Source organism: Leucopleurus acutus, assembly GCF_964270905.1.
Source record: "Leucopleurus acutus genome assembly, chromosome: 5".
Lineage (NCBI taxonomy): Eukaryota > Metazoa > Chordata > Mammalia > Artiodactyla > Delphinidae > Leucopleurus > Leucopleurus acutus.
Genome location: NC_139147.1, coordinates 8,388,158 through 8,415,708, shown reverse-complemented (window position 1 = coordinate 8,415,708; position 27,551 = coordinate 8,388,158). Strand labels below are relative to the sequence as shown.

Here is a 27,551-nt window from a genome sequence, read left to right as displayed (position 1 = left end):
AGTACAGTTGCTGCTGAACTGGGGGAGGCACAGTGGGTCATGCTCGAAGCTTCTATTCCACCTACTGGTCATAACTCCTGGGGACAGGAGTGGCCTTAGTCACCGCTTTAAGAGTGTTTGCAGGAATACACATAGAGGAATGGGGTTTGGCGGACTCGAGAAAGGGCTGCCCCACCTCCCTCCTTCCCCTGATAAGACTTGGAATTTCATGTATTTAGTTCAGGCTTTGTTGTACAGTTAAAATTAAAGTAGTTCTGGGACTTCCCTGGCAGTCCAGTGGTCAAGACTCCACACTTCCACTGCAGGGGGCGTGGGTTCGATTCCTGGTCAGGGAACTGAGATCCCAACATACCAGAACTTCTAGCTGACTCAAACTAGAACCTTCCTATCAATGGTCTGTGTTTTGGTATGAAGGAAGGTACTAGAACTTTTGGCTCTGTTGAGATGAGATTTTAACTGGGCATTAGCGCCTGGAGGATACCAGAATACTCAGTACTCAGAAGGGCAAACTGACCATGTTTTATTTTACTTTGCTTATGCCAGGGGTCAGCTGTGGGATTCCACTGCCTGCAGAGCACCCGGCTGACGTTATAAGAACATTATAATAAAATGAAAAGTATAGTGCTAGGGGCTTCCCCGGTGGTGCAGTGGTTAGGAATCCACCTGCCAATGCAGGGGACAGGGGCTTGAGCCCTGGTCCGGGAAGATCCCACATGCCGCGGAGCAACTAAACCCGTGCGCTACAACTACTGAGCCTGCACTGTAGAGCCCGTGAGCCACAACTACTGAAGCCCGCGCACCTAGAGCCCGTGCTCCACAACAAGAGAAGCCACCGCGATGAGAAGCCCACACACCGCAACGAAGAGTAGCCCCCGCTCAACACAACTAAAGAAAAGCCCGCGCGCAGCACCAAAGACCTAATGCAGCCAACAATCAATTAATTATTTATTTATTTATTTTAAAAAAGTATAGTGTCAGCCTTCAGGCAACTTAAAATCTCTCAATTCCCACTCAAGTCTTAACCAAAACAAAAATACTGCCCAAATATACTGTCTAAAACAATCCAATTGTTGAAAGTTGAAGCCAATCTGAAAAGTTTGCAGAGGACTGTCCAGCAGAGTCCCCACATTCCAGCGGGCCAGCTGAGGGCTGCCTGCTTCACCCACAACCGAGCCTGTTGCCCACGAGCAGCAGGGGAGTCCGTCCTCTATAAACAGCCCTAGAAAAGGAAGGAGGCATAAAAGCGAACTCCTTTAAGGTATATGAATCCTACTGTGTGTCCTTCTACCGTGCATTCTTACCCAAAACGTGTGCCTCTCATCTCCAGGGGTCAAAGCCAGTGCTGGGATGGACGGTCAGCATGGCAACGGGTCACGTTTAATTCACCTGAGCACGTGACTGTCCGGAGATTACCTCTTACGTGTGGCAGAAATCAAAAGAGCCAAGTTCTGTCCCCACCTGGGCCCAAGGAGGGGGGCGAGTGTGGTTAATGGCCAATGTACTTCCTGGGCTGAGTGAATACACCCAGGGTAGGGTGCTACAGAAGTCCCTGTCACAAGTGAGAGATGCCGAGGATGACAAGGAGAGCTCCCCCTACGAGCAGGCCTCCAGATTCCAGGAGGTGAGAGAAAGCACAGCTGTCGACATTGTGGGCGAAGTGTGATTGTCGGTTTCAAGGTCAGGTGCTTCTACAACAGCAGCGAGAAGAGAGGCCGTCTGGCTCTGCACCTCAAAACGGCCACCAGGGCTTGCCTGGTGGCGCAGTGGTTGAGAATCTGCCTCCTAATGCAGGGGACACGGGTTCGAGCCCTGGTCTGGGAGGATCCCACATGCCGTGGAGCAACTAGGCCCGTGAGCCACAACTACTGAGCCTGCGCGTCTGGAGCCTGTGCTCCGCAACAAGAGAGGCCCACGCACCGCGATGAAGAGTGGCCCCCGCTTGCCACAACTAGAGGAAGCCCTCGCACAGAAACGAAGACCCAACACAGCAAAAATAAATAAATAAAATGAATAAACTCCTACCCCCAACATCTTCTTAAAAAAAAAACGGCCACCAGCGCATGTGTGTGCCACACCCACCCTCCTGGTCCTCTGGCTGTGATGCTGTTACCATAGTGATGGGCCCATTTCTGTAACTTGGCTTCGTCTAAAATTAAGGCATTCAGACAAGCCCCAAAGCCAAAACTAAAAACGTCTCCAGTCACAGACAGGATGGTGGGTGCTACTGGCATCTAGCAGGCAGTGCTGCTAAAACGACCCCACAACAAAGAAGGAACCGGTCCGAAATCTCAACAGTGCCATGGTTGAGAAACTCTGCCATAAAAGTAGAACCACTTCTGCTATGTGCTAAGCTAATAAGAACACAAAATATTTCAAATCCATTTCACAGGCTCTATTTGCACAACTTCATGCCCAACTCCTGGTCCATTTGATACATCGAATGTCAGCATTAACCCACAGCCTTAAGCTTTCCCTGCAAATCTGATCAGCAGAAAAGCCCATCAAAATTTCCTTTTTCTGTACGACGATGAATGCCTTGCTAAGGTCTCAGTGTCAGCTCCCTGGCTGTGAGACCACCACTTACTGAGCAGCTGTGGTTTGTTTTGTCCTTGAAGTCCTCCTCTTACTGGGTTACATCATTGCCCCATTTATTACAAAAATGAAGACTATGAAATTGAACAGGGAAAGAGGAAACTAACCAGCCTGGGCTTATATTTATTGGTTGATCTCGGCAGCAAGGTATGGTAGTGACACAAGCCTGAGGAGAAAACAGTGACCCTGTCACACAGAGACTGGAAGTCATTTAAAATCAAAAATGACATTCTAGTCCCCTGCATCTGATTTCTGAAGCTGCATCATGTTGCCTTTTATCCTAGGGCAATGCATGCGTATCAAATTTTATGACAGTAACGGGGTCAATTTAAATGGCACAGCAAGCAGATTTGCTATGTAACTCGGAGAAATGGAGCGCCAACAGTGCCGAATCAATTTTCTAGTACAAGTCTGTGCACAGGGGTGGTCAAATTCACTGCTGAAAGCTGAAATGAGGCTCTAGGAAGTCAGGTTTTTAAGTGGATTTTCTGAGTTACTATAGTTACCATATTTGCAGACAAAAAGATAAGAGGAACTTCATTAGGCCTCCAAAAACTAATTCATGTAGTTTGCAGCCCACATGAAACCTGCTTGCGTTGTACATATTCATCTGCGATGAACATGCATTGTACATGTTCATCTGCGAACATGTTCATCTGCGAACATGTTCATGCCCCCTTAAAGAATGTTTGGTCGGAAAACCCAAGAGACTTAATTTCTAGGAGGGCTGGAGAGACGCACAGCATATGAAATGAAACCATACCAAAAAAAAAAAAAAAAAAGGAAACAATTCGCTAACTCAATAAAAAGATCCTTATAACAAAACAAAATCTGTTAACACTCATCCTGGGAACCATTCTGGGCAAACTATCTACATCTACTTAGTCTTCTCATCAGATCATCAGGGACTTCCCTGGCGGTCCAGTGGTTAAGACTCCGCACTTCCATTGCAGGGGGCGCAGGTTTGATCCCTGGTCAGGGAACTAAGATCCCACATGCCGTGCAGTGCAGCCAAAAAGTAAAAAATAATCATAAGATCATCAAATGCTTAAGGATGAGTGTTCATCCAAACTCTAACAAAAACTTCTGCCCGGGGACTTCCCTGGTGGTCCAGTGGTTAAGACTCCGCACTCCCAATTCTGGGGGCCCAGGTTCAACCCCTGGTCAGGGAACTATATCCCGCATGCCACCACTAAAAGATCCTGCATGCCACAACTAAGACCCAGAGCAGCTAAATAAGTAAATATTCAAAAAGGAAAAAAAAAACTTTTGCCTAAAGGCATTAAAAGATTTGCAGTAAATGATCAAGAATTCTGAAGTAGTCTATCCTGCTACCATTTGCTTAAACAAACAGAAAGCTCAAAAGAAAAAGAATGCGGGGTGGGGGTGGGGGGAGAGAGAAACAGCAGATGAACCAAAGGAGCCCCCTTAGCACGGGAAGGGAAGTAAAATTTTCCTTTTATCTCTGTTTCCATTTTTTCTTACCTACGTATTCATTTGCTATAAATCAAAATCACTTCAATACTCTCTTATTTGAAACTGTTCTCAACACTTAGATTTTAAGACTGACAAATCATAAAGGAATTGAGGACCTGAAGGTGTTTTCCACACTCACTATCCCAGCAGTTGGTGCGCAGTCACAGAAACCGCTGACAATGTTTTAATGCGATAGTTACTACTGTTGGCAATTACCACCCCAAGGCACTCAATTCCCTTCATTAAATAACAGTTCGATTATATTAACTGAAGTGTGCTTTGAGGCAAGAGAGTGGGGACTGATGGATTTTAGAAGGAGTACTACCAGTGTATAGATCAAGACAAGAAACAAGTTTTGGCTAATTCTTGGTTAACCAGCAATCTTTAGCCATAATACCTTCTGCCTCGTTCCTCCATCACAAGTATTTTGGGGAAACAGGATATCCACAGGAAAGCCTGCTACTCACCATCAGCAGAAATTCCCAGCCAAAAGTCAGAAGTACCCCCCGCCCCCAGCACACAGACTCTCCAACCTTGCAAAGTCCGTCCTTCGAGAGCGTATCCAATCAAAGAGACCCAAAGATCCTGACATGGATGCCGGCCCGCGTACCTGGCAAAGAACAGCTTCTCCTCCACGTGTTCCGAAAGGCACTTGCACAATCAGCCTGTCCTCGTCCTTGTTGTCCAGGTGGCCCTGGAGCTTGCCCAGGCTGAGCGGCTCCCCGGGGCCCCCCTCGTAAACGCAGCCGCTGCTCAGGACGCTGAGCCTCACCTGGCTCCAGTCCGCCTTGCAGAAAACCAAGCTCTGGACTGTGTCCTGCAGTGCGGCCTTCCTGGTCACCTGGAAGCCAGCAAGCGTGAAGGGCGATGACAGGCCCAGGACCTTCCCTCCCTGAGAAAGATAGGCCATGAACCTCCGGGACAGGTCCTCAGGGACAGACTCCCTCGTGGCAATGACCACCAACAGGCAGTTGTCTGGCCATGGGTCCCTGAGAGCACTTTCCAGCGGCAGGTGGTAGAGAGTGTAACAGTTGGTGTCCACGCAGTCGGCCAGAGCTGACCGGACTTGCTGGAGCCGGTCCAGGGCGTCCTGGGAGTCGGACCCCACGTAGAGAAGGATGTTGGGTGCCTTTCCCGTGAGGTTGACCCTCCTCTGTTCTCTCTTGGGGCAGAGGTCATACGCAATACCCTCCAAACCACTGCTGTAGTCGTAGGGAAGATCTGGAATGTTCTCTGCAGAGGCAAACTTGACGGATTCGATGGTGCTGTTCTCAAGCTCCAGACACTCGTGGCAGCTAGAAAGATGGAGGTGACAGTGCTCGACAGAGCCCACGCCTCTGTCGCTCTCCCCGGCAGGCTCGCCCCCAGGGGCACCGCCTTGCCCCGGCATGGGTGCGGAACCCAGAACCCGGTGGTCCTCTCTGCCAACGTGCTCCATAGCCTCCAGCTCAGGCTTGCTCTCAACAGAAGGTTCCGGCTGGGGCTCCAGGAGCTGGGCTGGCGTGTCTGAGGCCTGGTCCTTAAGTTCCTTCAGAGCAGAGTCGTGCAAGTGGACAGCTAAAGAGAACAGAGAAGACAAGCCATCAACCCTCCGGTTTGTCATGCAGCTCGGCTCAGAACCTCAGGGCGCTCTCTGCGCTGCACGACCTATATTCCAGCGCAGCCCTCACTCCCCCCACCCCCAACTCTGAGGCCTCCTTCGGGAACCACGTAACTGCTCCCACCTGCTAGGGGAGTGCCCCTGACAATCCCGAGTAAACGCGCACGTTTCCACACCTTTCCCGTACAGACCGGAACACCTCAGACCCCCTTACTGTCTGGTGAAGAAAGTGAGATTCGGAGAGGTGATTTTGTCCACTTGCTCATAGATTCAATTTTGTGGCTATCAATCTCCTATAGGATAATGAAACTCAAAAACAAGGCACATAGCTAGAGTCGATCCACGCACGCCCCAGGAAAAAGCCACTCTCAGGACACTTCATTGGATCAACCGGGGAGAAGGATCTTGCCAGTGTCTTGACCCAGGTATGGAATATAAGTTTACAATCACTGATTCAAAAAACATTAACTGAGCACTTGCTAAACATCTGGCATGGTATTAGGCACATGCACATGGCCAATGGGGAAATGAAGTGATTTTCGCAAATTTCCAGAGCTGGTGACGCTCATTGGCTCAAGATACAAATGAAAACTTCCTTGTAAGTCAATTATACTTCAATAAAATAAAATTTTAAAAGTATATGTGTACATCGGCTTCCCTGGGGGTGCAGTGGTTGGGAGTCCACCTGTCAGTGCAGGGGACATGGGTTTGAGCCCTGGTCCGGGAGGATCCCACATGCCACGGAGCAACTAAGTCCATGAACCACAACTACTGAGCCTGCGCTCTAGAGCCCGCGAGCCACAACTACTGAGCCTGCGTGCCACAACCGCTGGGGCCCATGTGCCTGAACCCCGTGCTCCGCAATGGTGGGGGGACCACCACAGTGAGGGGCCCGTGCACCGCAGTGGGGAGTGGCCCCTGCTCTCCGCAACTGGAGAAAGCCTGTGCGCAGCAACGAAAACCCAACGCCACCGGGAGTGAAATTAATTGATTAATTAAAATTATATATGTGTATACGTATACATAAAAAAGACTTACATGGACATGGAAAGCCTACTTTTAAGCCTAATTAAGGAAGAAAATTTTGCGTGTTTCCTGAAAAAAGATGTGTCCCAAAATGATGTAGTATATATGTTTTAAGTTAAAAAAACTGTTAGATTTAGAACTTCATAGTAACACTGGCTATGCCTTCCATTCAGTTGAACTATGGTCTAGAAACCAGTTATACTGTATTAGAGTGTGTGAAATAAATATTATATGGGTTCTAAATTTGCATGCCGTTTCATGAACAGTGCAATTATGGGAAATCCTTGTTTAAGAATTTGAAAAGCACTAATGATATAGTCAGGGATAAGCACCTCAAAAAAAAAAACTGACACATGTATGAATGTTATGCTATTATGGTTCTATCCAAACTGCTGGCTGAATTAAGCTGCGGATAAGCACTGCCCTTAAGTCATACCAAACAGCAGTCCTTAAGCTCATAACTAATGGCATACTGCTATGATGAAAACATTTCCTAAGATGACTTACAAACGATCTTTTGGGGTATCAGTCCATTAGCCACCTGGAGTCTATCTTCAAGGAACGCCACTCCCAGCTTGCTGAAGTCATCCACACTTGCTCTGGCGATTAACTGATAAGGATCCCCAGGTCTGCAAGCTAACGGCAAGCAACAATCCGACCACTTCACAATCTGAGAAGCAGTGGGTGAGGGAGGAGGAAGAAAGGCAGGATGAGATTTTTCTTCTCTAAAATAACCAGATACTTTCCTTTTCCATTCAACTCCCACCACTATATTACAGTCAAACAGTGAATTACTGGATAGTACATTTTAACATCAAAGATGTCCTGGTTCAAACATTCTCATTTCTACCTAACAGGACTTACAAAGCACTAGATGTACTCTCTCATTTAAAAGTAATTAAAGTCTTAACTGCTTTTCAAGGGACTAAAAGGGGAAAGGGCCATTCCCTACATACTGGAAAGACATAAACTTGCCCTTCACTAACAGGATATAGGAGAGAACAAGCCCGCAATATCCAATGATTCATGGATATTCATTCACCCTTAGATCAGCTTTTCTCAAAGTGGGGTCCAAGACCCACTACAACAGAACTCCCCGGGAGCAGATGAAAACTTCATGTTTCTGGGCACTACTCTCTGTCTGGTGCTTCAGACTCTCTGGAGTTGCAGCCCAGGAATCAGAAGTTTAAACATGCTTCCCATTGATTCCTGAATGTGAGAGCAACCGTCTCCAGAGAGCTCCGGCCTGTCGCAGTTCACATTTCCACCACAAGGGGGACAGGGAAAATGAGAGTAGACAAAGCTCCGTCCTTTAAGCCAGCGGTCCCCAAACTTTTTGGCACCAGGGACCAGTTTCGTGGAAGACAATTTTTCCACGGACCGGAGTAGGGGGGATGGTTTCGGGATGACTGAAGCACATTACAGTTATTGTGCACTTTATTTCTATTATTATTACACGGTAATATATAATGAGATAATTATACAACTCACCCTAATGCTGACAGGAGGCGGAGCTCAGGCAGTAATGCAAGCGACGGGGAGCGGCTATAAATACAGGTGAAGCTTCACTCGCCCATCCACCGCTCGCTCACCTCCTGCTGTGTGGCCTGGCTCCTAACAGGCAATGGACCAGTACCGGTCCGTGGCCCAAGGGTTGGGGGCCCCTGCTTTAAGCCTTCCAGTGTTTATGAAAAAATTTGAGACTGGGACAAGAAGGGGAGTCCCTTGGGGTTGGGAGCCTGGCTCTGGAGCCCTAGATCTGGGTCTGGGTCAAACTCTGCTAATCGTCTCAGAACCTCTCAAGTCTCAGCTTCTTCATTTCATAAAACAGGAATAATGATAGTACGCATCATTGTATAGGTTTGTTATGTTAATGAAATTAAAGAGTTTATGTAATGCCCCCAGTAGAAAGCTTGGGACAGAAAAAGTGTTTAATTAATGGAAACTGCTATTATTAGAATGTGGCTTTAAAAGCAATATTGAATATAGTGGTCCTTTTCCAAGATGCCACGAATAATTTCCCTACTTCCCAAAATCTTCTCAGGGATGTCCTGCCCCAAATTTCATGATCAGAGATATATACTTTTGAATTCCAGTTTTTATATTGTTAGGTTAGGTTTTTAGAACTAACTCTTGCTAAAAAGAATTTTAAAATGCTGGATATGGACTTCTCTGGTGGTCCAGTGGTTAAGAATCTGCCTTCCAATGCAGGGGACGCAGAATCAATCCCTGGTCGGGGAACCAAGATCCCACGTGTCACAGGGCAACTAAGCCCTTGTGCTGCAACTACTGAGTCCGTGCCACAACTACAGAGCCCAAGTGCCACAACTAAGACCCGACTCAGCAATAAATAAATAAATAAGTAAATGCTGGATAAATAAAGAAAACATCATTTCAAAAGCACTGGACAATTGACTAGATAATGAAGAACTTCCGGGCCAAATGCCAGGGTAAATCCTGAACCTACAGAGGTAAGGGGAATTCCCACAAGCCAAGGAACTTTGGCCCTGAGGTTACTTCTTATCCAGGAAACCTGGGATTTAAAAGTCAGGGCCGGGCTTCCCTGGTGGTGCAGTGGTTGAGAGTCCGCCTGCCAATGCAGGGGATACAGGTTCGTGCCCCGGTCCGGGAGGATCCCACATGCCGCGGAGCGGCTGGGCCCATGAGCCATGGCCGCTGAGCTTGCACGTCCGGAGCCTGTGCTCCACAACGGGACAGGCCACAACAGTGAGAGGCCCGCGTACCAAAAAAAAAAACACTGCTAAAAGTCAGGGCCCATAAATAAATAAATAAATATAAGTCAGGGTAACTGGCATCAAGATAAACATATAGATCAATGGAATAGAACTGAGAGTATAGAAATAAACATATACATTTGCAGATGATTGATTTTGGACAAGGATCCCAAGACAACTCAAAGGGAAAGAATCATCTTTTCAACAACTATGCTGGTACAACCAGATATCCACATGCAGAAGAATGAAGATGTACCCCTATCTCACACCATGTATTACCAGGTACAAAATTAACTGAAAATGGATCAAATCCTCAATGTAGGAGCTAAAACTACAAAACTCTTCGAAGAAAACATAGATGTAAATCGTCACGACCTTGGATCAGGCACTGGTTTCTCAGATAAGACACCAAAAGTACAAGCAACAAAAGAAAAAAATAAATAAATTGGACTTCATCAAACTTTTTGAGTGGGACTTCCCTGGTGACGCAGTGGTTAAGAATCCTCCTACCAGGGGCTTCCCTGGTGGCGCAGTGGTTGAGAGTCCACCTGCCGATGCAGGGGACGCCGTTTTGTGCCCCGGTCCAGGAAGATCCCACATGCCGCGGAGCGGCTGGGCCCGTGAGCCATGGCCGGTGAGCCTGCGCGTCCGGAGCCTGTGCTCGGCAACGGGAGAGGCCACAACAGTGAGAGGCCCGTGTACCGCAAAAAAAAAAAAAAAAAAAATCCTCCTGCCAATGCAGGGGACACGGGTTAGAGCCCTGGTCCAGGAAGATCCCACATGCCACAGAGCAACTAAGCCCATGCGCCACAACTACTGAGCCTACGCTCTAGAGCCCAAGAGCCACAACTACTGAAGCCCATGTGCCTAGAGCCCGTGCTCCGCAATAAGAGAAGCCACCACAATGAGAAGACTGTGCACCACAACGAAGAGTAGCCCCTGCTCGTCGCAACTAGAGAAAGCCCACGGGCAGCAAGAAAGACCCAACACAGCCAAAAATAAATTAATTAAATAAATAAATTTATTTTTTAAAAAAATTTGTGCTTCAAAGAACACTTTCAAGAAAGTGAAAACACAACCCACAAAATGGGAGAAAATATTTGCAAATCATGTATCTGATAAGAGATTTGTATCCACAATATATAAAGAATTCCCACAACTCACAATAAAAAGACAAATACCCAATTTAAAAATGGGCAAAGGATCTGACTGGACATTTCCCCAAGAAAATATACAAGTGGCAATAGCACTTGAAAAGATGCTCAACACCATTCGTCATTAGAGAAATGCAAATCAAAACTACAATGAGATGGACTCCCCTGGTGGCGCAATGGTTAAGAATCCGACTGCCAATGCAGGGGACACGGGTTCGAGGCCTGGTCCGGGAAGATCTCACGTGCCGTGGAGCAATTAAGCCCGTGTGCCACAACTACTGAGCCTGCGCTCTAGAGCCCGCAAGCCACAACTACTGAGCCCATGTGCCACAACTACTAAAGCCCGCACACCTAGAGCCCAAGCTCCACAAGAGAAGCCACCGCAATGAGAAGCCCGTGCACTGCAATGAAGAGTAGCCTCGGCTCGTCGCAACTAGAGAAAGCCCTCGCGCAGCAACGAAGACCCAACGCAGCCAAAAATTAATTAAAAAAAAAAAAATCACTACAATGAGATACTTCATCCTCAACTAGGATGGCTAAAATCAAAAAGATGGACAATAGGGAATTTCCTGGTGGTCCAGTGGTTAGGACTCCACGCTTTCACTGCCAATCGGGTTCAGTCCCTGTCAGGGAACTAATATCATGAAGCGTGACCAAAAAAAAAAAAAGATGGACAATAACAAATGTTGAGAAATCAGAACCCCAGTACACTGCTGGTAGAAATGTAACAGGGTGCACCCTCCTTGGAAGAGTTCATCAGTTCCTCAAAAAGCTAAACAGAGTTTCCAAAGAACCCAGAAATTCCACTCCTAGGTATATACCTAAGAGAACTAAAATATACATCTACACACAACACAAGTACACAAGTGTTCATAGCAGCATTATTCATAATAGCCAATGAGTAGAAATACCCCAAATGTCCATCAACAGATAAATGGATAAATAAAATGTATATATCCATACAATGGGATATTATTCAGCCATGAAAGGGAATGAAGAACTGATACATGTTACAATGTAGATGAATCTTGAATACATTATGCTAAGTCTAGGAAGCCAATCACTAAAGGTCACATATTATATGATTCTATTTATATGAAATATTCAAATCAGACAACTCTGTAGAGTTGGAAAGTAGATTAGTGGCTCCCAGGGACAGGACCACTGGAGAGTGACTGCAAATAGGTACACAATTTTTTTTTCGGGGGGGGTGATAAAAATGTTCCAGAATTAGATGGTGGTGATGACTGCACAACTACTGAATTGTAATTATACACTTTAAAAGGATGAAATTCATGGTATGTGGATTGTATCTCAATTTGAAAAAGAAGAGTCTGGAGTCCTCCAAGGTTCAACACTACCCCACAGAATCATTATGCCTTAGTATTTCATTTTTCTCCTTAAAGAGAATTCAAACTGAATTTAACCTTTCTCCTTAGGCAAACAATAATTTTTAAAGTTGAGAAACAGTGTCTTTGAGGGAAAAATAATAAATGCAAGCCTTTATGGTCAAAAGGTGGAAACGCACTAATCAGTCTAGCCTGTTTCGAGAAAGAGAAACCTCGGAGTTGCTAGCTCTACATGTAGCTTTCCCTCCCTTTCACCACCTTCTTCTCCCACCTCCTCCCAGACATCCAGCCAGAGTGAGGAGGATTCACCTGGAGGGGCCAGCCTGACCAACGCTTCCGTAGGACTCTGCATTTCAAATAGGACACCTTTGATCCAGGGTGAAGAGTTGAAGTCTACAATTCAGACAAATATTTAGTTGATTCCCAGCTTTGAGAATGCAGGAAGGATGTCAGCTCAGGAGGATGAGAAGATAAAGTATCGCCTTGGCAAGAGCTGACTTTTCAGATGAGGGTGAATGGGAAACATGAAAAGGAGCGACGCAACCTCCTGCATGAGGCTAAAAGCATCTTTGTTCTCAGCGCTATCGCGGGCAGAGAATAAGGACAAATACTCAGCCAGGGGAGACACAGCCCAGAATTTAGCTGTTCAGACGTTGATGTAACACCCTGCTGCAGCGGGCACTGGCGTGGAGCTGTGCCTCAAAGTAAGCACTTCCTGTAAAAGGAGCCAACGATGAAATCCTCACGCCCAGGAGAGACGCAGGAGATAAAGCAAGGGGGGAAGGACAGGAAGCAGCCAGAGAACAATATATACACACGTCCCTGATCAAGTTTCTCAACTAGGCCGGCTGTTTCCTCACCTCAGTGCATTTCCTTTTTCTAGGAACGTGGTCCGTGAACCACAGACCATGCAAACTCCTCCAAGCAGCACTGCGGCCCCGATCAAAGCAAAGCCGCAGTGTCACCGGGACTCATCCAGGGTGTCTGCCATCCGCCCGGTGGCTAAAAGCAAACAGGCCACTTCCCATATGCACTTCCAGCTGGAGACAAAGGGACAGAGGAAGAAAGGGGAAGTCAAGCAAAAGGCTTACTCCCCAAGATCAAAGGCAAAGAAGCCCTGATCATCCCTAAACAAGGGGATGTCCTCCTCTCCCGTGCAGCCTGCAGAAAGCCCTTCCATGACCCGAGCTTGGGACTTGAGGCTGCAGTGACTACACTGATGTGTCCACTCCACTCGACTCAACACACACGTGCACCAGGAAGGGGATCCAGAGACCAACGGAATGGGGTTAAACTCTCTACAACAAATTGCCCTTCCCAAGGCTGCCTGCAGCAGGTGCGGAGCTGAAGTTCTGCAGCTAATCGGGCAATGGGAATCCCAACAACCAGTTAGGTGATGGTTAATCTATGTGCCAACTCAGCTAGGCCACCGTACCTGGACATTTGGCCAAACATCAGTCCAGAGGTGACTGTGCAGGTATTTTTTAGATGTGGTTCACATTTAAAATGAGTCAGCTTTGAGTAGATTATCCTCTGTAATGTGGATGAGCCGCGTCTAATCAGTTGAAGGCCTTACAAGGAAAAGACTGAGGTTCCCAGGGGAAGAGGGGATTCTGCCTCTAGACTGCCTTCAGACTCAAACTGCAACATCTATCTCCCCTGAGTTTCCAGCCTCTGGCCTGCCCTGCAGATTTGACACCACAATCACGTGAGCCAATTCCTTAAAATAATCTCTTTCTTTCTGTTTCTCTCCCCCGCCACTTCCTCCCTCTCTCTCCCTATATATGTACACATATATGTATATGTATGTATGATGCATGCACGTGCGCACGCACACACGCGCACACACGCGCACGCGCGCGCGCGGGCACACACACACACACACACACACACACACACACACCCTCTATTCTGTTTCTCAAGAGAACCCAGATAAATACAAGTTACAATCAGTTACCCTGAATAAGATCAATGTCACAGCATCAACACTGCTAATTTTCTGGCTCTTTGTTTCTCCTCTTACAAATCAGTGTAATTACATGCTAGGTTTTTAAACATCTAGTAATGAACTGAATGAAGGAGGGCTAGACACTCAGAGATGTGAAGAATCTGAAACCAGGGGAGTAAGGGGAAGAGGTTATTTCTTACTTTCAGTTATTCTCAATGCCTTTTGGGTTTGAAAACAGAAAGGATACAGGAGTACTACAAAATTCATTTTCACTCTATTATTTAAAAAGATACTATGCCCCATGGTGCTCTTAAGAGAAGGGTGTTGGAAAATCAAGTGACAGTGTAAGGGATATGACAAGTCCACAGCAAGCAAGAGCTGAAATAATAAAGTGACCCAGGTGAGACTTAAGGTGGTTCTGCAAAACCGTAACTGACCAGAAACTCAAGAAAAAGGGTGGTCTAGGTGTTCTAATTTTCTGAATAAATGAGAGCTAATCAGAAAATAATAGAAATACCCTTGTTGTCATAACCTTTTTCTATTATGTGTGTTCTTCTTCTTTTTTTTTTTAACTTTTTTTTTTTGGCCACGCAGCTCACAGGGTCTTAGTTCCCAGACCAGGGATCGAACCCATGCCCCCTGCAATGAAAGCACAGAGTCTTAACCACTGGACTGCCACGGAAGTCCCTATCATGTGTGTTCTTTAGATGCTCCATAAGCACCTGAGACCCAATGTCTACAGTGTACTGCTCTAGCATCCCCAATTGTTCACTTTATATCCCTGCCCCACTGATGTTGGTAACCCGAGGAAGAGGAGAAGTTTTAACAGACATACCAAGTGTTCTGGTTATCCACTGCCGGTAACAAACCACCCCAACATTTAGTGGCTTACACTCATCATTTATTTTGCTCACAAATCTCAATTTGGGCAGAGCTTAACGAGGACGGCTCAACTCTGCTCCACATGGCATCAGCGAGGATGGTTCAACTGGGCCTGGACGATCCACCTCCAAGGTGGCTTCCTCACACAGCTGGCAAGCTGGAGCCGCCTGCCAGCTGGGAACTCAACTAGGACGGTCCACTGAGGGCCTCAGTTCTTCTTCATGGGAACCTTGCCACAGGGCAGCTTGGGCTTCCTTACAGCATGGGAGCTAGGTTCCAAGAACCCAGGAGGAAGCTGCAAGGTTTCTTATGATCTAGCCTTGGAGGCCCCAGAATGTCTCTTCTACCACATCCTATTAGATAAACAAATCACCAAGGTCAGCCTAGATTCAAGAGAGGGGTATAAGACTCCACCTCTCAATAAGAGAAAGGAATTTGCAGCCATCTTAAATCTACTACACTGAGTTTCAGCCAGCTGTCTCACTCCTCCACTCTGTGTGAGACAGACATGCTCTTTTGGTCTGGTCCCTGCAAGGGAAAGATGTGTGGAGCAGAGCCTAGAGAAGTCGCAGCTTGAAACAGCAGCAGCAAACCTGCTCAGCCTACGTGTGACATGAGCAAAAACAAAAATCTGTTGTTAGAAGCCACTGAAATTCTGAGCTCACCTGTTATTTCAGCAAAACTGATTAAAACAAGGTGCAAAACTGCATTCTTTACAGGGGTCCCTCCACCAGCCCCTCCTGCCATATTCCCTGTCTCCAGGAATGACCCACCATCCACCCCCAAATCCCTCATCATCTCATAAAAATTTCCTACATTTGGCCCCATCTCCCCTTCCTATTACCAATACTCTGTGAGGCTTGTCTCCGTTCCCACATGGAGTACAACCTGTTCCAGGTTTGCCTTCCTCCAATCCAGTCTCCAATCTGCCTGAATTGTGATCTTTCTAACGTACAAATCTGCTAATTCTGCTAAAAAAAATTTTTTTTAAAGGGAAAAGAAAACCAAAAAAGAATAATAATTTTTTTAAAAAAGAAAAGAAAAAAGTTTTAGCCTACTGTCCATAGGATAAAGTCCAAATTCCTAATTAGTGCAAAGAAAACTTTCACAATCTGTGTATCCTGTGTATTTGCCATACTATTAAAGAACATTCAGTTTTGCTACACAAAAAGCAAGAACAACAAGCAGCATGAAGATCATAGATATATTAAGTCAGTAACTTTCAAGACGTGCTAAAGATAGGGGAGACAAAAGGAACGTACGTGTGTTGAACATAGATAAAAGGGACAGAACAAAAGACAGTATTCCTCCTAAGCAGAAAGTCATGGATGGACCAAGTAAATCTTAAATATTAGTAAGACACAAATCATGCCACCTTCACCCATTAGGGTCCCATGCATATTCTGCCTAGAAATACAGGTAAAATGCACAGCTTCTCAGCAGGTCACTAGTGAGCCACAGCTCTTCCAGGCGTACATGTCCCAAATCTCTCTAACAGAACAAGTGTGTGCCGGCCACAGGCATCCTCCATCTGCCAAGTCCCCTGTTTAACCTCAGCTCTGGTCCTTGTAACCACACCCTCGGCGGGGAAGGCAGATGCAGCAGAGAGAGACAGGATGTGTGAACACTGCCTAGCTCAGGGGTGCAGTACCGCAAAAAAAAAAAAAAAATTAAAAAAAACTCAGATATTACTTCCCTCCCCTGGAACATCCTTCCTGACGCCACCACATCTGGATAGATTCACCATCACCCCCATACTTGCTTTCCCAGAGCACTTTTCACAATGAACTTTTTTTTTTTTTTTTTTTTTTTTTGCGGCACGCGGGCCTCTCACTGTTGTGGCCTCTCCCGTTGCAGAGCACAGGCTCCGGACACGCAGGCTCAGCGGCCATGGCTCACGGGCCCAGCCGCTCCGCGGCATGTGGGATCTTCCGCGACCGGGGCACGAACCCGTGTCCCCTGCATCAGCAGGCGGACTCTCAACCACTGCGCCACCAGGGAAGCCCCACAATGAACTTTAATTGTTCCTTTCCTTAGCTGTCTTCTCCCTGACACTGTGAGCTCCTTAAGATGACCGTGACTGTCGTCTCTAAATGCATCTTTCATCTCCATACGACATACCTCCAGCCCTAGTACACAATCTGGCACATAATAGGCACTCAGTAAACCTTGGATGGAGGAATGAATGAAGGCCTTGATAGAACAATAGGAACATGAGTGAACTTTCTGCAATAAGAGAACTGTGTAAGTTCTTTGGGTCAGAGATTCTTACAGAACAGGACTGCTAATGTAAGCACAGAAGATACTGAAAATTGAGCTGAATCTGCCACAACCCATTGGTATCTACTATGGCACCTACCAAAATAATTAGAACACAGTCTACTGTGCAATAAATATCTGTTAGTGAAAGAAAAAGTGAAAATAGGAATATGTGAATGCTACATTTTTTAAACTTAATTCCTGAGATTCATTCATTTGCTGTTATTTATTTATTTATAAATAAATAAATAAATTTGATAACTTCAGTTTTCTTATCTTTAAAAATGACAACAGATGCAAGCCAACTGAGATATCCAAAGTTTTCAAAAGATGTCATTTTCTGACAGCTGTAAGAACGGTATTGCATCTGTAAGCATGGTATTGTACAATCCTAAAAATGGGAAAGAATGTAAGGTCTCAACAAGTTCAAAAGTCTTTCCTCCATAATGTATTTGCTGTTAAATATCTTAGGATCCTGTCAAATTCAAATGACTTTAGAGTTAGGTGAAAAATACATAGTCATAAGAGCCCCCAATCTGCAAAATCCCATCAAACAATCAACCTGAATGGTAACAGCAGACCGAGAAGACAGAGACCTGTGAAATCAACTCCTTTTTAAGATCTGAAGCCCAGGGACTTCCCTGGGGCGCAGTGGTTAAGAATCTGCCTGACAATGCAGGGGACACGGGTTCGTGCCCTGGTCCGGGAAGATCCCACATGCCGCGGAGCAACTAAGCCCGTGTGCCACAACTACTGAGCCTGTGCTCTAGAGCTCACGAGTCACAACTACTGAGCCCACGTGCCACAGCTACTGAAGCCCGCGGACCTAGAGACCGTGCTCCGCAACAGGAGAAGCCACCGCAATGAGAAGCCCGCGCGCTGCAATGAAGAGTAGCCCCCGCTCACCGCAACTAGAGAAAGCCCTCGCGCAGCAACGAAGACCCCGTGCAGCCAGAAATAAATAAATAAAAATAAATTTATTTTTAAAAAAAAGATCTGAAGCCCAGTTTACAAAATGGAACTCTGTGTAATAGCCAGAGTGGTCCAACATATGGCTCTAGACATCTCCAGCTCCTGGCTGCAAGACCCACCAAACCCTCTGATCACAAAAACGATGAGTTAACTGGATAGTACCCTTGGTGGGTAGGCATCATTTTACCCCCAGAAAATTAAGAATTAAGTAACCGCCATTAAGCGAGATCTTAATTAAATTACCCTTAGAAGGTAAATTAAATAACTGTGACAGAAATGCTAATTATCTGCCAATATCTAGCCTTTTTTTCTCCCTTGTAATAACAGAACTCCAGGTTTCTACCGAATCCATGGCTGTCCAGCTATGGACTGCATTTCTCAGCCTCCCCTGCAGCTAAGTGATGGGAGCAGAAGTGACAAGTGAAAGTTCCAGATCACAGTTTTAAAGAGGAACCTGGTTGGTCCCTACCGTCCTTCTTTGTCCCCCATTCTGGGATGTGCATGAGGTTGGCAGTGGGGGGGCGGGGGGGTAGCAGGAACCAGCCTCCACCACGAGAAAGAAGAAGGATGGCAGAGGGGAGACAACAGAGCAACAAGATAGAAGGGAGCTGGGTCCCTGGATGGCCTTCCAGAGCAAGACCACGCCTTCAGAGATGAGTAAACTTCTTCGTTGAACCACTATGGGCTGGGTATCATTTGTTACAACAGCTTAGACTGTACGTTACATAATACAGTAACTGTGCTGCTTAAGATGCTATGTGTGGACTTCCCTGGCAGTCCAGTGGTTAAGACTCCGTGCTTCCACCGAAGGATTCGATCCCCGGTCGGGGAACTAAGATCCCACAAGCCACAAAGCGTGGCCAAAACAATAAATAAATAAATAAAATATTTTAAATGCTATGTGTATAAAGATATACACTAAGTAACAACAATTTAGGAAATTAAGAGCACAGCAGTCATATTTTTGTGTTAAAAAGGAATCCATGCATATTTAATATTTTATGTAATTGCAATATTTTAGAAGTTCTGGCCCTCATTTTAAATTGAAATCTTACTAAATATATATAGCATTAGAATATATAAGAACTGATTCATTTTGTTGTGAAGCTGAAACTAACATACCATTGTAAAGCAATTATACTCCAATAAAGATGTTAAAAAAAAAAAAAAAAAAAAGAATATATAAGAAAACTTCAAGGGCTTCCCTGGTGGCACAGTGGTTGAGAATCCGCCTGCCAATGCAGGGGACACGGGTTCGAGCCCTCGTCCAGAAAGATCCCACATGCCGCAGAGCAACTAAGCCCCTGCGCCACAACTACTGAAGCCCGTACGCCTAGGGCCCGTGCTCCGCAACAGAAGCCACCGCAATGAGAAACCCGCGCACGGCAACGAAGAGTAGCCCCCGCTCGCCACAACTAGAGAAAGCCCACACACAGCAACAAAGACCCAACGCAGCCAAAAATAAATAATAAATAAATTGTTTTAAAAAAAGAAAACTTCAACCTTTAATCTGATAACTTCAGTTTTCTTATCTTTAGAAATGACAATAATGGACTTTCCTGGCAGTCCAGTGGTTAAGACTCCACGATTCCACTGAAGGGGGCATGGGTTCGATCTCTGGCTGGGGAACTAAGATCCCACATGCCACACACCACAGCCAAAAAAAAAAACAAAAACAAACAAATTATAATAATATCTTGTAGAACTGTAAGCATTACAGGTAATACATATACATGCCAAGCAGGGGCTCAATAAATTTTATAATTATTATCATAAGTATTATAAGGCTTAATAAAACAGTAGGAACCTGCAGGAGAAAACATAATGTCGTAGCATACTAGGCTACTCTCAGGCTACCTGCCAAATCCTATGCCCCCTCCCGAGCCCCAAACAAAGGAGAGTTTCCTGCTCTCCTTTACTTCACCTATCTCCTAACTCTCATTTCTATCCACCTTGAGTTGTAGTCAATTATTTCCAGTCTTATTCCTCTCTTCCTTTTTGTTCATCCAAATCCAATGTCTTTTTTTTTTTTTAATATTTATTTAATTTATTTTTGGCTGCGTCGGGTCTTAGTTGTGGTACTCAGGATCTTCGCTGAGGCACACAGGCTTCTCTAGTTGTGGCGAGGGGTTTTTCTATTTCTAGTTGTGTCGCACAGGCTCCAGGGCGCGAGGACTCCGTAGCTGTGATGCCTGGGCTCCAGCTGAGGCAGGCGAGCTCCGTAGTTGTGGCACGCGAGCTCAGTAGTTGCGGCGCGCGGGCTCAGTTGCCCCGCGGCATGTGGGATCTCAGTTCCCTGACCGGGGGTCGAACCCTCGTCCCCTGCACTGTAAGGCGGATTCTTTACCAATGGACTACCAGGGAAGTCCCCAATATAATTTCTTAAAGACAGTGTTTGTGAGATGGAGGTCCAGTGACTATGGCTTTCTGTCATCAGCAAAACCCCTCCTGGATTATCCACGCGGCAGGCAGGGAACATACGGTGGGTAAGTGAAGGCAGAAAGGACTCGTCACAGACACCCAAGCAGAAGCAGCACCCAAGGGGGGTTAGGGTCAGATTTCCATGAACCTGAGAGGTGCTGGCTTTGGTCAGAAGGCATCCATGGAGAGTTACGCCAGAGTACAAGCCCACTGGACGTGTGTCTAGAAAGATAACCGGCCATCCAGAGGAAACCGCACTGAAGGCACCCAAGATGGGATGACATCTTCACAGTTTCAACAAAAAGATAATGAAGAAGAGAATGGAATGAGGAGGGATGGAAGTGAAGGAGTAAAGCGGAGACACCTGGGGAGTGGAATTAGTAGAACTCCTAACCGAATGGTAGGAAGGACGCAGGAGGGGGTGAAAGGAAGCACAGTTTAGGGTGTTCACCTGAGATTTTCTTTTTTTCCAGCAGAGGAATATAAACAACCAGTGTGGGACACATTACTGAGTTTGAAGTGCTTTCAGAATACTTGGGGTGAAATCTCCAGGAAGTATGCGGCAATATAAATCATCTGATTTTGGAAGCAATAAGTTGTGGGGCGGTACCCTATGACCTGGGGAGAGACTTGATTAGTGCTGCGCAATAACATACCTCAAGCCACAAAACAACTTAAAACACAGGCAGCTTTTTTCTTTTTCTTTTTTGGCTGCACCGCATTGCATGCAGGATCTTAGTTCACCAACCAGGGATCAAACCCGTGCCCCCTGCAGTGTAGAGTGGAAGCACAGGGTCTTAACCACTGGACTGCCAGGGAAGTCCCAAAACACAGGTAGGTTTAAATCTAGCAGCCACATTAAAAAGATAAAAAGAGGGCTTCCCTGGTGGCGCGGTGGTTGAGAGTCCGCGCGTTCGTGCCCCGGTCCGGGAGGGTCCCGCATGCCGCGGAGCAGCTGGGCCTGTGCGTCCGGGGCCTGTGCTCCACGGCGGGAAAGGCCACAGCGGTGAGAGGCCCGTGTACCGTAAAAAAAAAAAAAAAAAAAAAAAAAAAAAAAAGTTAAAAAGAAACAGGTGAAAGTAATTTTACATATATATATATATAAAAAATATCCCCCCCACCCCCGGCCATGCTACACAGCCTTCGGGATCTTAGTTCCCTGACCAGGGAGTAAACTTGGGCCCAGCAGTGAGAGAGTGAGAGTGCCGAATCCTAATCACTGGGAATTCCCTACTAATATATTTTTATTTAACCCAAAATATCAGAAAAGAAAGGGAATCAATCACAAAGGCCAGGAAAGAGCACTCATAAAAATACCAAATTAGTTTTGATTATGGTACACAAATGAAAAACACGGTACTCACAGTTTCCGAAGAGGACGATGGTCTCTGTAAAGTGTCACCTTGCACCCAAATGCTCTCTGTCACAAATGCTATGTGTTCTGCTTCAAGTATAAAAGGAGAAACCAGAAACAGGGCCCATTTGTTCAAGTCATCAATGGACTGGATAGAGGGAAAGAAACACAAAAAAGGAAGGATTCAATATGACTTCAAACCACAACTGCTATTTATATCAACATCCAGGACAGCCCCGCCTCTGCAATTCCAGGTGGCATCTAAATGAATAAGGTCATTGGATGCTTTCCTATAGACCATATTAACCCTGCATTTTTTTGTTTAACTGTGACTGTTTAAACAGCTGCAACATCCCTCGATGTCTCATGAGAGTTTTAACATCTCTAGACATTTCTTATCAAGCAATTAATTCTGAAACTTATTCCCACCATTCCTTACTGGTGAGAGCATGTAGGAACCTTCCAAATTACAACTTGGCAGCACATTTAAAGATGAGGCAGCTCAGGGACTTCCCTGGCGGTCCAGTGGTTAGGACTCCGTGCTTCCACTGCAGAGGGCACAGGTTTGATCCCTGGTCGGGGAACTAAGATCCCACATGCTGCTCAGCATGGCCAAAAGGAAAGGAAAAGATGAGGTGGCTCAGAAGTGCATGATGGTCAACAGAAGCCTGTTACTGACAGATGCCCGAAGGGCTATTCCTCCTTTTCCTCCAGCCATTACAGCATCAAGATTGGTTAGCAGGGACTTCCCTGATGGCGCAGTGGTTAAGAATCCGCCTGCCAATGCAGGGGACACGGGTTCGAGCCCTGGTCCTGAAGATCCCACATGCCGCGGGGCAACTACGCCCGTGCGCCACAACTACTGAGCCTGAGCTCTAGAGCCCACGAGCCACAACTACTGAGCCCACGTGCCACAATTACTGAAGCCCGGGCACCTAGAACCCGTGCTCCGCAACAAGAGAAGCCACCACAATGAGAAGCCCGCACACAGCAACTGAGTAGCTCCCGCTCACCACAACTAGAGGAAGCCCTCGCGTAGCAACAAAGACCCAACGCAACCAAAAATAATTTAAATTTTTTTAATTAAAAAAAAAGATTGGTTAGCAGATTGGATGTGTCCATTAGTCTCTGCTCTTCTCCTGAAATTTCTCTAAAAGGACTGTACGTTAATCTACACTAAAAACAAGGCACATCCTTAGCAGAAAAAGCTGAAATCTAAGGCTGCCCGTCCGGGGCGGGGGGCTTTATCATCACCCCGCCCCCGCAAAAAAAAAGGCATTTGGGTCCAGCTCCATAGTTGCTTATCAGTTCAAATCTGCCCTTGCTGGGAAGAACAGAAAGTATTTTCACCAGGCCTAGCAACCCGGCACAAAGCAGCAGCTTAATAAATATCTGTTGAACCAACTAATGAATGAAAATGAGGGAGATAAAAACTCCTCCTATGGGTAAACATAATTATCAATATAATAGTTAAAAACAAAAGACAGACTGTCCACTTTACTCATAGAAAATGTGTATAGTAAACAAAAAGCTTAAAATTTCTGGTTTGTATAAACTCTCTTTGGTGATACTTACCAGTCCTTGGGGGACCTTCAATTATATAAACATACACTTTCAGTACTTATGCATATGATTTTAAGTATATAAGGTATGGAGACAGCAAAGGCGTAAGATTCAGTTCTGTAAAGTTACTCCAGCCCAGGTAGACCGGCAATAGGTATGTACTGAACCAAATCACCAGCCCCACGATATCTGCAATCTTAAGTAACAGTAGCTAATCACAAATAGTCAAACTTTCCAATTGTAGGCCTCGAACATCAGAGCTTAAACTCAACAACCACTACTTCATTTGTTGAAATACTGAGTAACTATTACAGGTCAAGCTGCTTAGCTAAACAGACCCAGTTCCTAGGGAGAAAAGGATAAAGACCGGACATAATGGAAAAGAATATATATATATATATATGTGAACCACTCCACTATACAGCAGAAATTAGCACAACATTGTAAATCAACTACACTTCAATTTAAAAAATGAAAAAAAAAGTCACAATAAAAAAATAATAAAACTGGAAATATGAAGTGCAATTTAAAGTCTATGAGCATACAGAGCTGGCTGGTCACATCTAGTCTGGAAACTCAGGGACATCTCTGTGAGACAGTGATTTCTGGGCAAAGCTCTAAGGAGGACAGCAAGTTACAAAAACCCCAAAAGCCCAAAGCGGGTTTGGCCCAGGTGTCCCTACACCCTGCTGGAGCAGTCAGCAAGGGCTGAAGAGCATTAGTTACAGTTATCAAAGCTAACAGAAGCCCAATAAAGTCATGGAGGTGTGCAAAAGTAAAACTGTCTCCCAAGAGAATTAGAGACATTTGCATCTCATTATTTTTTGGATGTTCATTATTTCTACTCTAATCTAAATCTCTTACAGGTGTTTTTTTTTTAATAAATTGATTGATTGATTGATTGATTGATTGGCTGCGTTGGGTCTTCGTTGCGCGCGCGGGCTTTCTCTGGTTGCAGCCAGCGGGGGGCTACTCTTCCTTGAGCTGTGTGGGCTTCTCATCAGGGTGGCCTCTCCTGTTGTGGAGCACGGGCTCTAGGCGTGGGGACTTTGGTAGTTGTGGCTCGCGGGCTCTAAAGCGCAGGCTCAGTACTTGTGGCGCATGGGCTTAGTTGCTCCGTGGCATGTGGGATCTTCCCCGATCAGGGATCGAACCCGTGTTCCCTGCATTGGCAGGCAGATTCTTAACCACTGCCCCACCAGGAAAGTCCCTAGAGGTTACTTTTTAAGTAAATGAATCCAGTTTGGAAACCACTACTATAAAAAAATCCACCCCTCAATTTTTCCTCATTTTATTATCTTTCTCAGTCAGGGTTCCTTAAAGAATTAAGCCCTCCTTCCCTCAGGAGTCCATTGTATGTAATGAATGAACACCTAGGCGATATTACATATGCACTCTCTTAGAACTTATCATATTCTGTGTTATATAGTATACCAACAAGGATGGGCATTTTTTTTAAATAAATAAATAAATTTATTTATTTATTTTTGGCTGCGTTGGGTCTTTGTTGCTGCCCGCGGGCTTTTGCAGACTTTTTCTAGTTGCGCCGAGCAGGGGCTACACTTCGTCGCAGTGCGCGGGCTTCTCATTGCGATGGCTTCTCTTTTTGCAGAGCACGGGTTCTAGGCGCGCAGGCTTCAGTAGTTGTGGCGCGCGGGCTTAGTTGCTCCTCAGCATGCGGGGTCCTCCCGGACTGGGGCTCGAACCTGTGTCCCCTGCATTGTCAGGCAGATTCTTAACCACTGCGTCACCAGGGAAGTCCCAGATGGGTATTTTTGATTTGTAGCATCAAAGTATAATCCCATGTCTAAGCATAACCTCAACAAAATATTCAAACCTGAGATAAGATTTTAATTCCCACACGGTGTATGGTTTCACACACAAAGAAAATCTCATTTTAATGCTATGAGTGATCGAACTTTCCAGAAGGAAGAGGAAAGGACAAGAAACCCATCAAAAGCAAAACACTTTTAAATGTTAAAGACAAAGTGGGTGAAGTCAATGGAAATTTGCACAGAACTGCACTGTGAAGCCCATTTCTGATAGCTGAGTGGAAAGAACTATTGTTCCCATTCACAGAAAGAGAGCTGAGGTTTTGCAGTGATCAAACGACAGCCCCAGGTCACACTGTGGGTGACAGAGCCGGTTGAACTTACAGCCTTATAGCCACCAGGCTAAGTATTGGGTCAAAAGACAAGATTGTGTGCAAACCGAAACTAAAAAGATTCAGAGATAATCAGTAGGTGCCCGACTGGTAAATGACGCAGCTGACAGGAGCGGGGGACAGGGCAGTTTTTGTCACCTCGGGAACACCTGACAGAAAGCTGAGGATTTGCTGTCTTTCTCTGAAATCAGGTTCAACCAAACTCCAGCCCACAGGGTAGGCGGGAGAGGATGTCAGGAAAGAGGTTCTAGGTGGGCACTGCTCAGGTGCTAATCGACTCCGCACAAGCACACAGACACAAGCCTACTTTGCACCGCCAAGAGCCAGGCGACCATACGCTCGCGCCGGCACCCCGTGGAGAGGAGACCAGATCGCCTGTCACAGTTTCGGTCTCATCCAGGTTTCCATGGGCATCGCGTGCAGTGGAGCCCCGGAGCCTGCCGCTCCCCAGACCCCACGCTCGCGACCTCCCGGCGGCGCAGAGGGTGCCCCCGGGCTGCACAGACCATGGCGGAGCGCGGGGTCCCGGGGGCGCTTCCGGCACCGGGCAGACCCCGAGGCCGCGCCCCCGCCCCGCCCGGCCCCGCCTTCCGCGCCCCCCGGCGCCCGCGCTCGCCCGCCCACCTGGCTCTCGCCGACGCAGAAGACGCGGCCGCCGCGGCTCAGGCACACGCGGGCGCCCCGGGGCTGCGCAGCCGCGCGGCAGAAGGTGAAGGAGCAGCGCGAGGCCCGCAGCTGCTGCACCGTGGTGCGCACTAGCGCGGCGGGCCCGTGCCCCCAGCGCGCCCACAGGTACAGGTAGCACAGCGTGATGAGCATGGCCGGCCGGCCGGCGGCGGAGCGCGAGCCCGGGACGCTCGCACCACCGGCCGGCCCGCCAGAGCGCTCGGCCCCGCCCTCCCGCCGGCCGGAAGAGGCTGCGCCGCGGGGAGAGGCCGCGCCGGCTGGAGAAGGCCGCGGGGTGGCGGGGGAGGGGGACGTTTGTATGGAGGGAGATGGGAGGCCTGGACTGGAGGGAGGGGTGTGGGGAAGGGAGGTGATGGAGGGAGAAGAGAGGCCGTGCCCGGGGAGGTGAGTGGGAGGGGATCAGGGGAAGCCACTCAGGGTGGAGGGTGGAGGTAACGGGATGGAGGGAGAAGGCGGGCGGTGAGGTAGGTTGGGGACCTGGGGGGTAAGCCCGGTAGCCCGCTTAAGCCAGAGTCTGGCCTCCTTTGCTTGAGGGGTGGGAGGCGGAATGAGGAAGGGGCTGTGCATGTGTTTATAACGTCAGCAGCCGACATTAACCAGCCAGCACCGTACCAGGAGCCAAAGTGTGCTGATACACACAACTGCTGCCCAGTCCAAGTGGGAAGATGAGGTGAGGCTGTTTTTATTAGGTTATACTAGGCCTTCATGCAAAAAGGACTTTAAGATAAATGACATAAATTCATACAGTGCAATAGTAAGTGTATTTCTGGACTCTTAAAGTAAGGACAGGAAACAAGTTGAAGACAGAGGAGCACTGAAAAGGCGGCCTGGTGCTCTTGAATACGCGGGTCACCAGTTTCACTGCGATATCCTAAGATCAGTAGAGAAAGTGAAACAGGATTCAGTGTTCTTGTCCCCTGAGAGAGGCATCATGATTCCTCATGCTGACAGAGGTTTCTCCCCGGAACCTCATTTTTTTTTAAAGGCAGTAGGTAAAGAACAGGGTCCTCAACAGCTCTGACACAGAGCAGAGGTTTTCCCTAGGTTGCTTCCTGTTCTGGCATTCGATGTAAGTGGATGGCATATTGCAGTAAAAGCAGTCAGGGAGGCCACTTCCAAGTCTTTCTTAATCCCAGGGCTGATTTTTAAGTACCCTGACCATTTTATTCATCTGCTTTAAAACAGCAGTATAGGAAGCCCACTTTCAGACCCTCAGGCTTCCTCTCAGATGACATAGAAAATTCTTCTCGTTGCATATAGCAACAATACATTTAAAAAGAGAGAGAAACCAAAAGGAAATAACTGGACTCAAAAACAAGATAAGCATCAAGTGGACCAAAAATTGTAAAAAGACAGGAAGCGATGAGCA

General features: G+C 46.8%; 1 protein-coding gene across 3 annotated transcripts in view; it reads right to left on the bottom strand.

Annotated features, from left to right (window-relative positions):
• Nucleotides 1-26,341, bottom strand: part of HLCS (holocarboxylase synthetase) — a 196,701-nt gene extending 170,360 nt beyond the window's left edge. For 2 of the 3 annotated variants that reach the window (XM_082840106.1, XM_082840107.1), the window contains exons 1-4: nucleotides 26,120-26,341; nucleotides 21,779-21,916; nucleotides 7,202-7,364; nucleotides 4,679-5,625 (exon numbers count right to left, since the gene is read on the bottom strand). In XM_082840106.1, the coding sequence (XP_082696232.1) occupies nucleotides 4,679-5,625; nucleotides 7,202-7,364; nucleotides 21,779-21,916; nucleotides 26,120-26,314 (1,443 nt within the window). In that variant the 5' untranslated portion in view covers nucleotides 26,315-26,341. The remainder of the gene's footprint in view (nucleotides 1-4,678; nucleotides 5,626-7,201; nucleotides 7,365-21,778; nucleotides 21,917-26,119) is intronic. The other variant, XM_082840108.1, reaches the window with a different exon arrangement.
• Nucleotides 26,342-27,551: the final 1,210 nt, after the last annotated feature.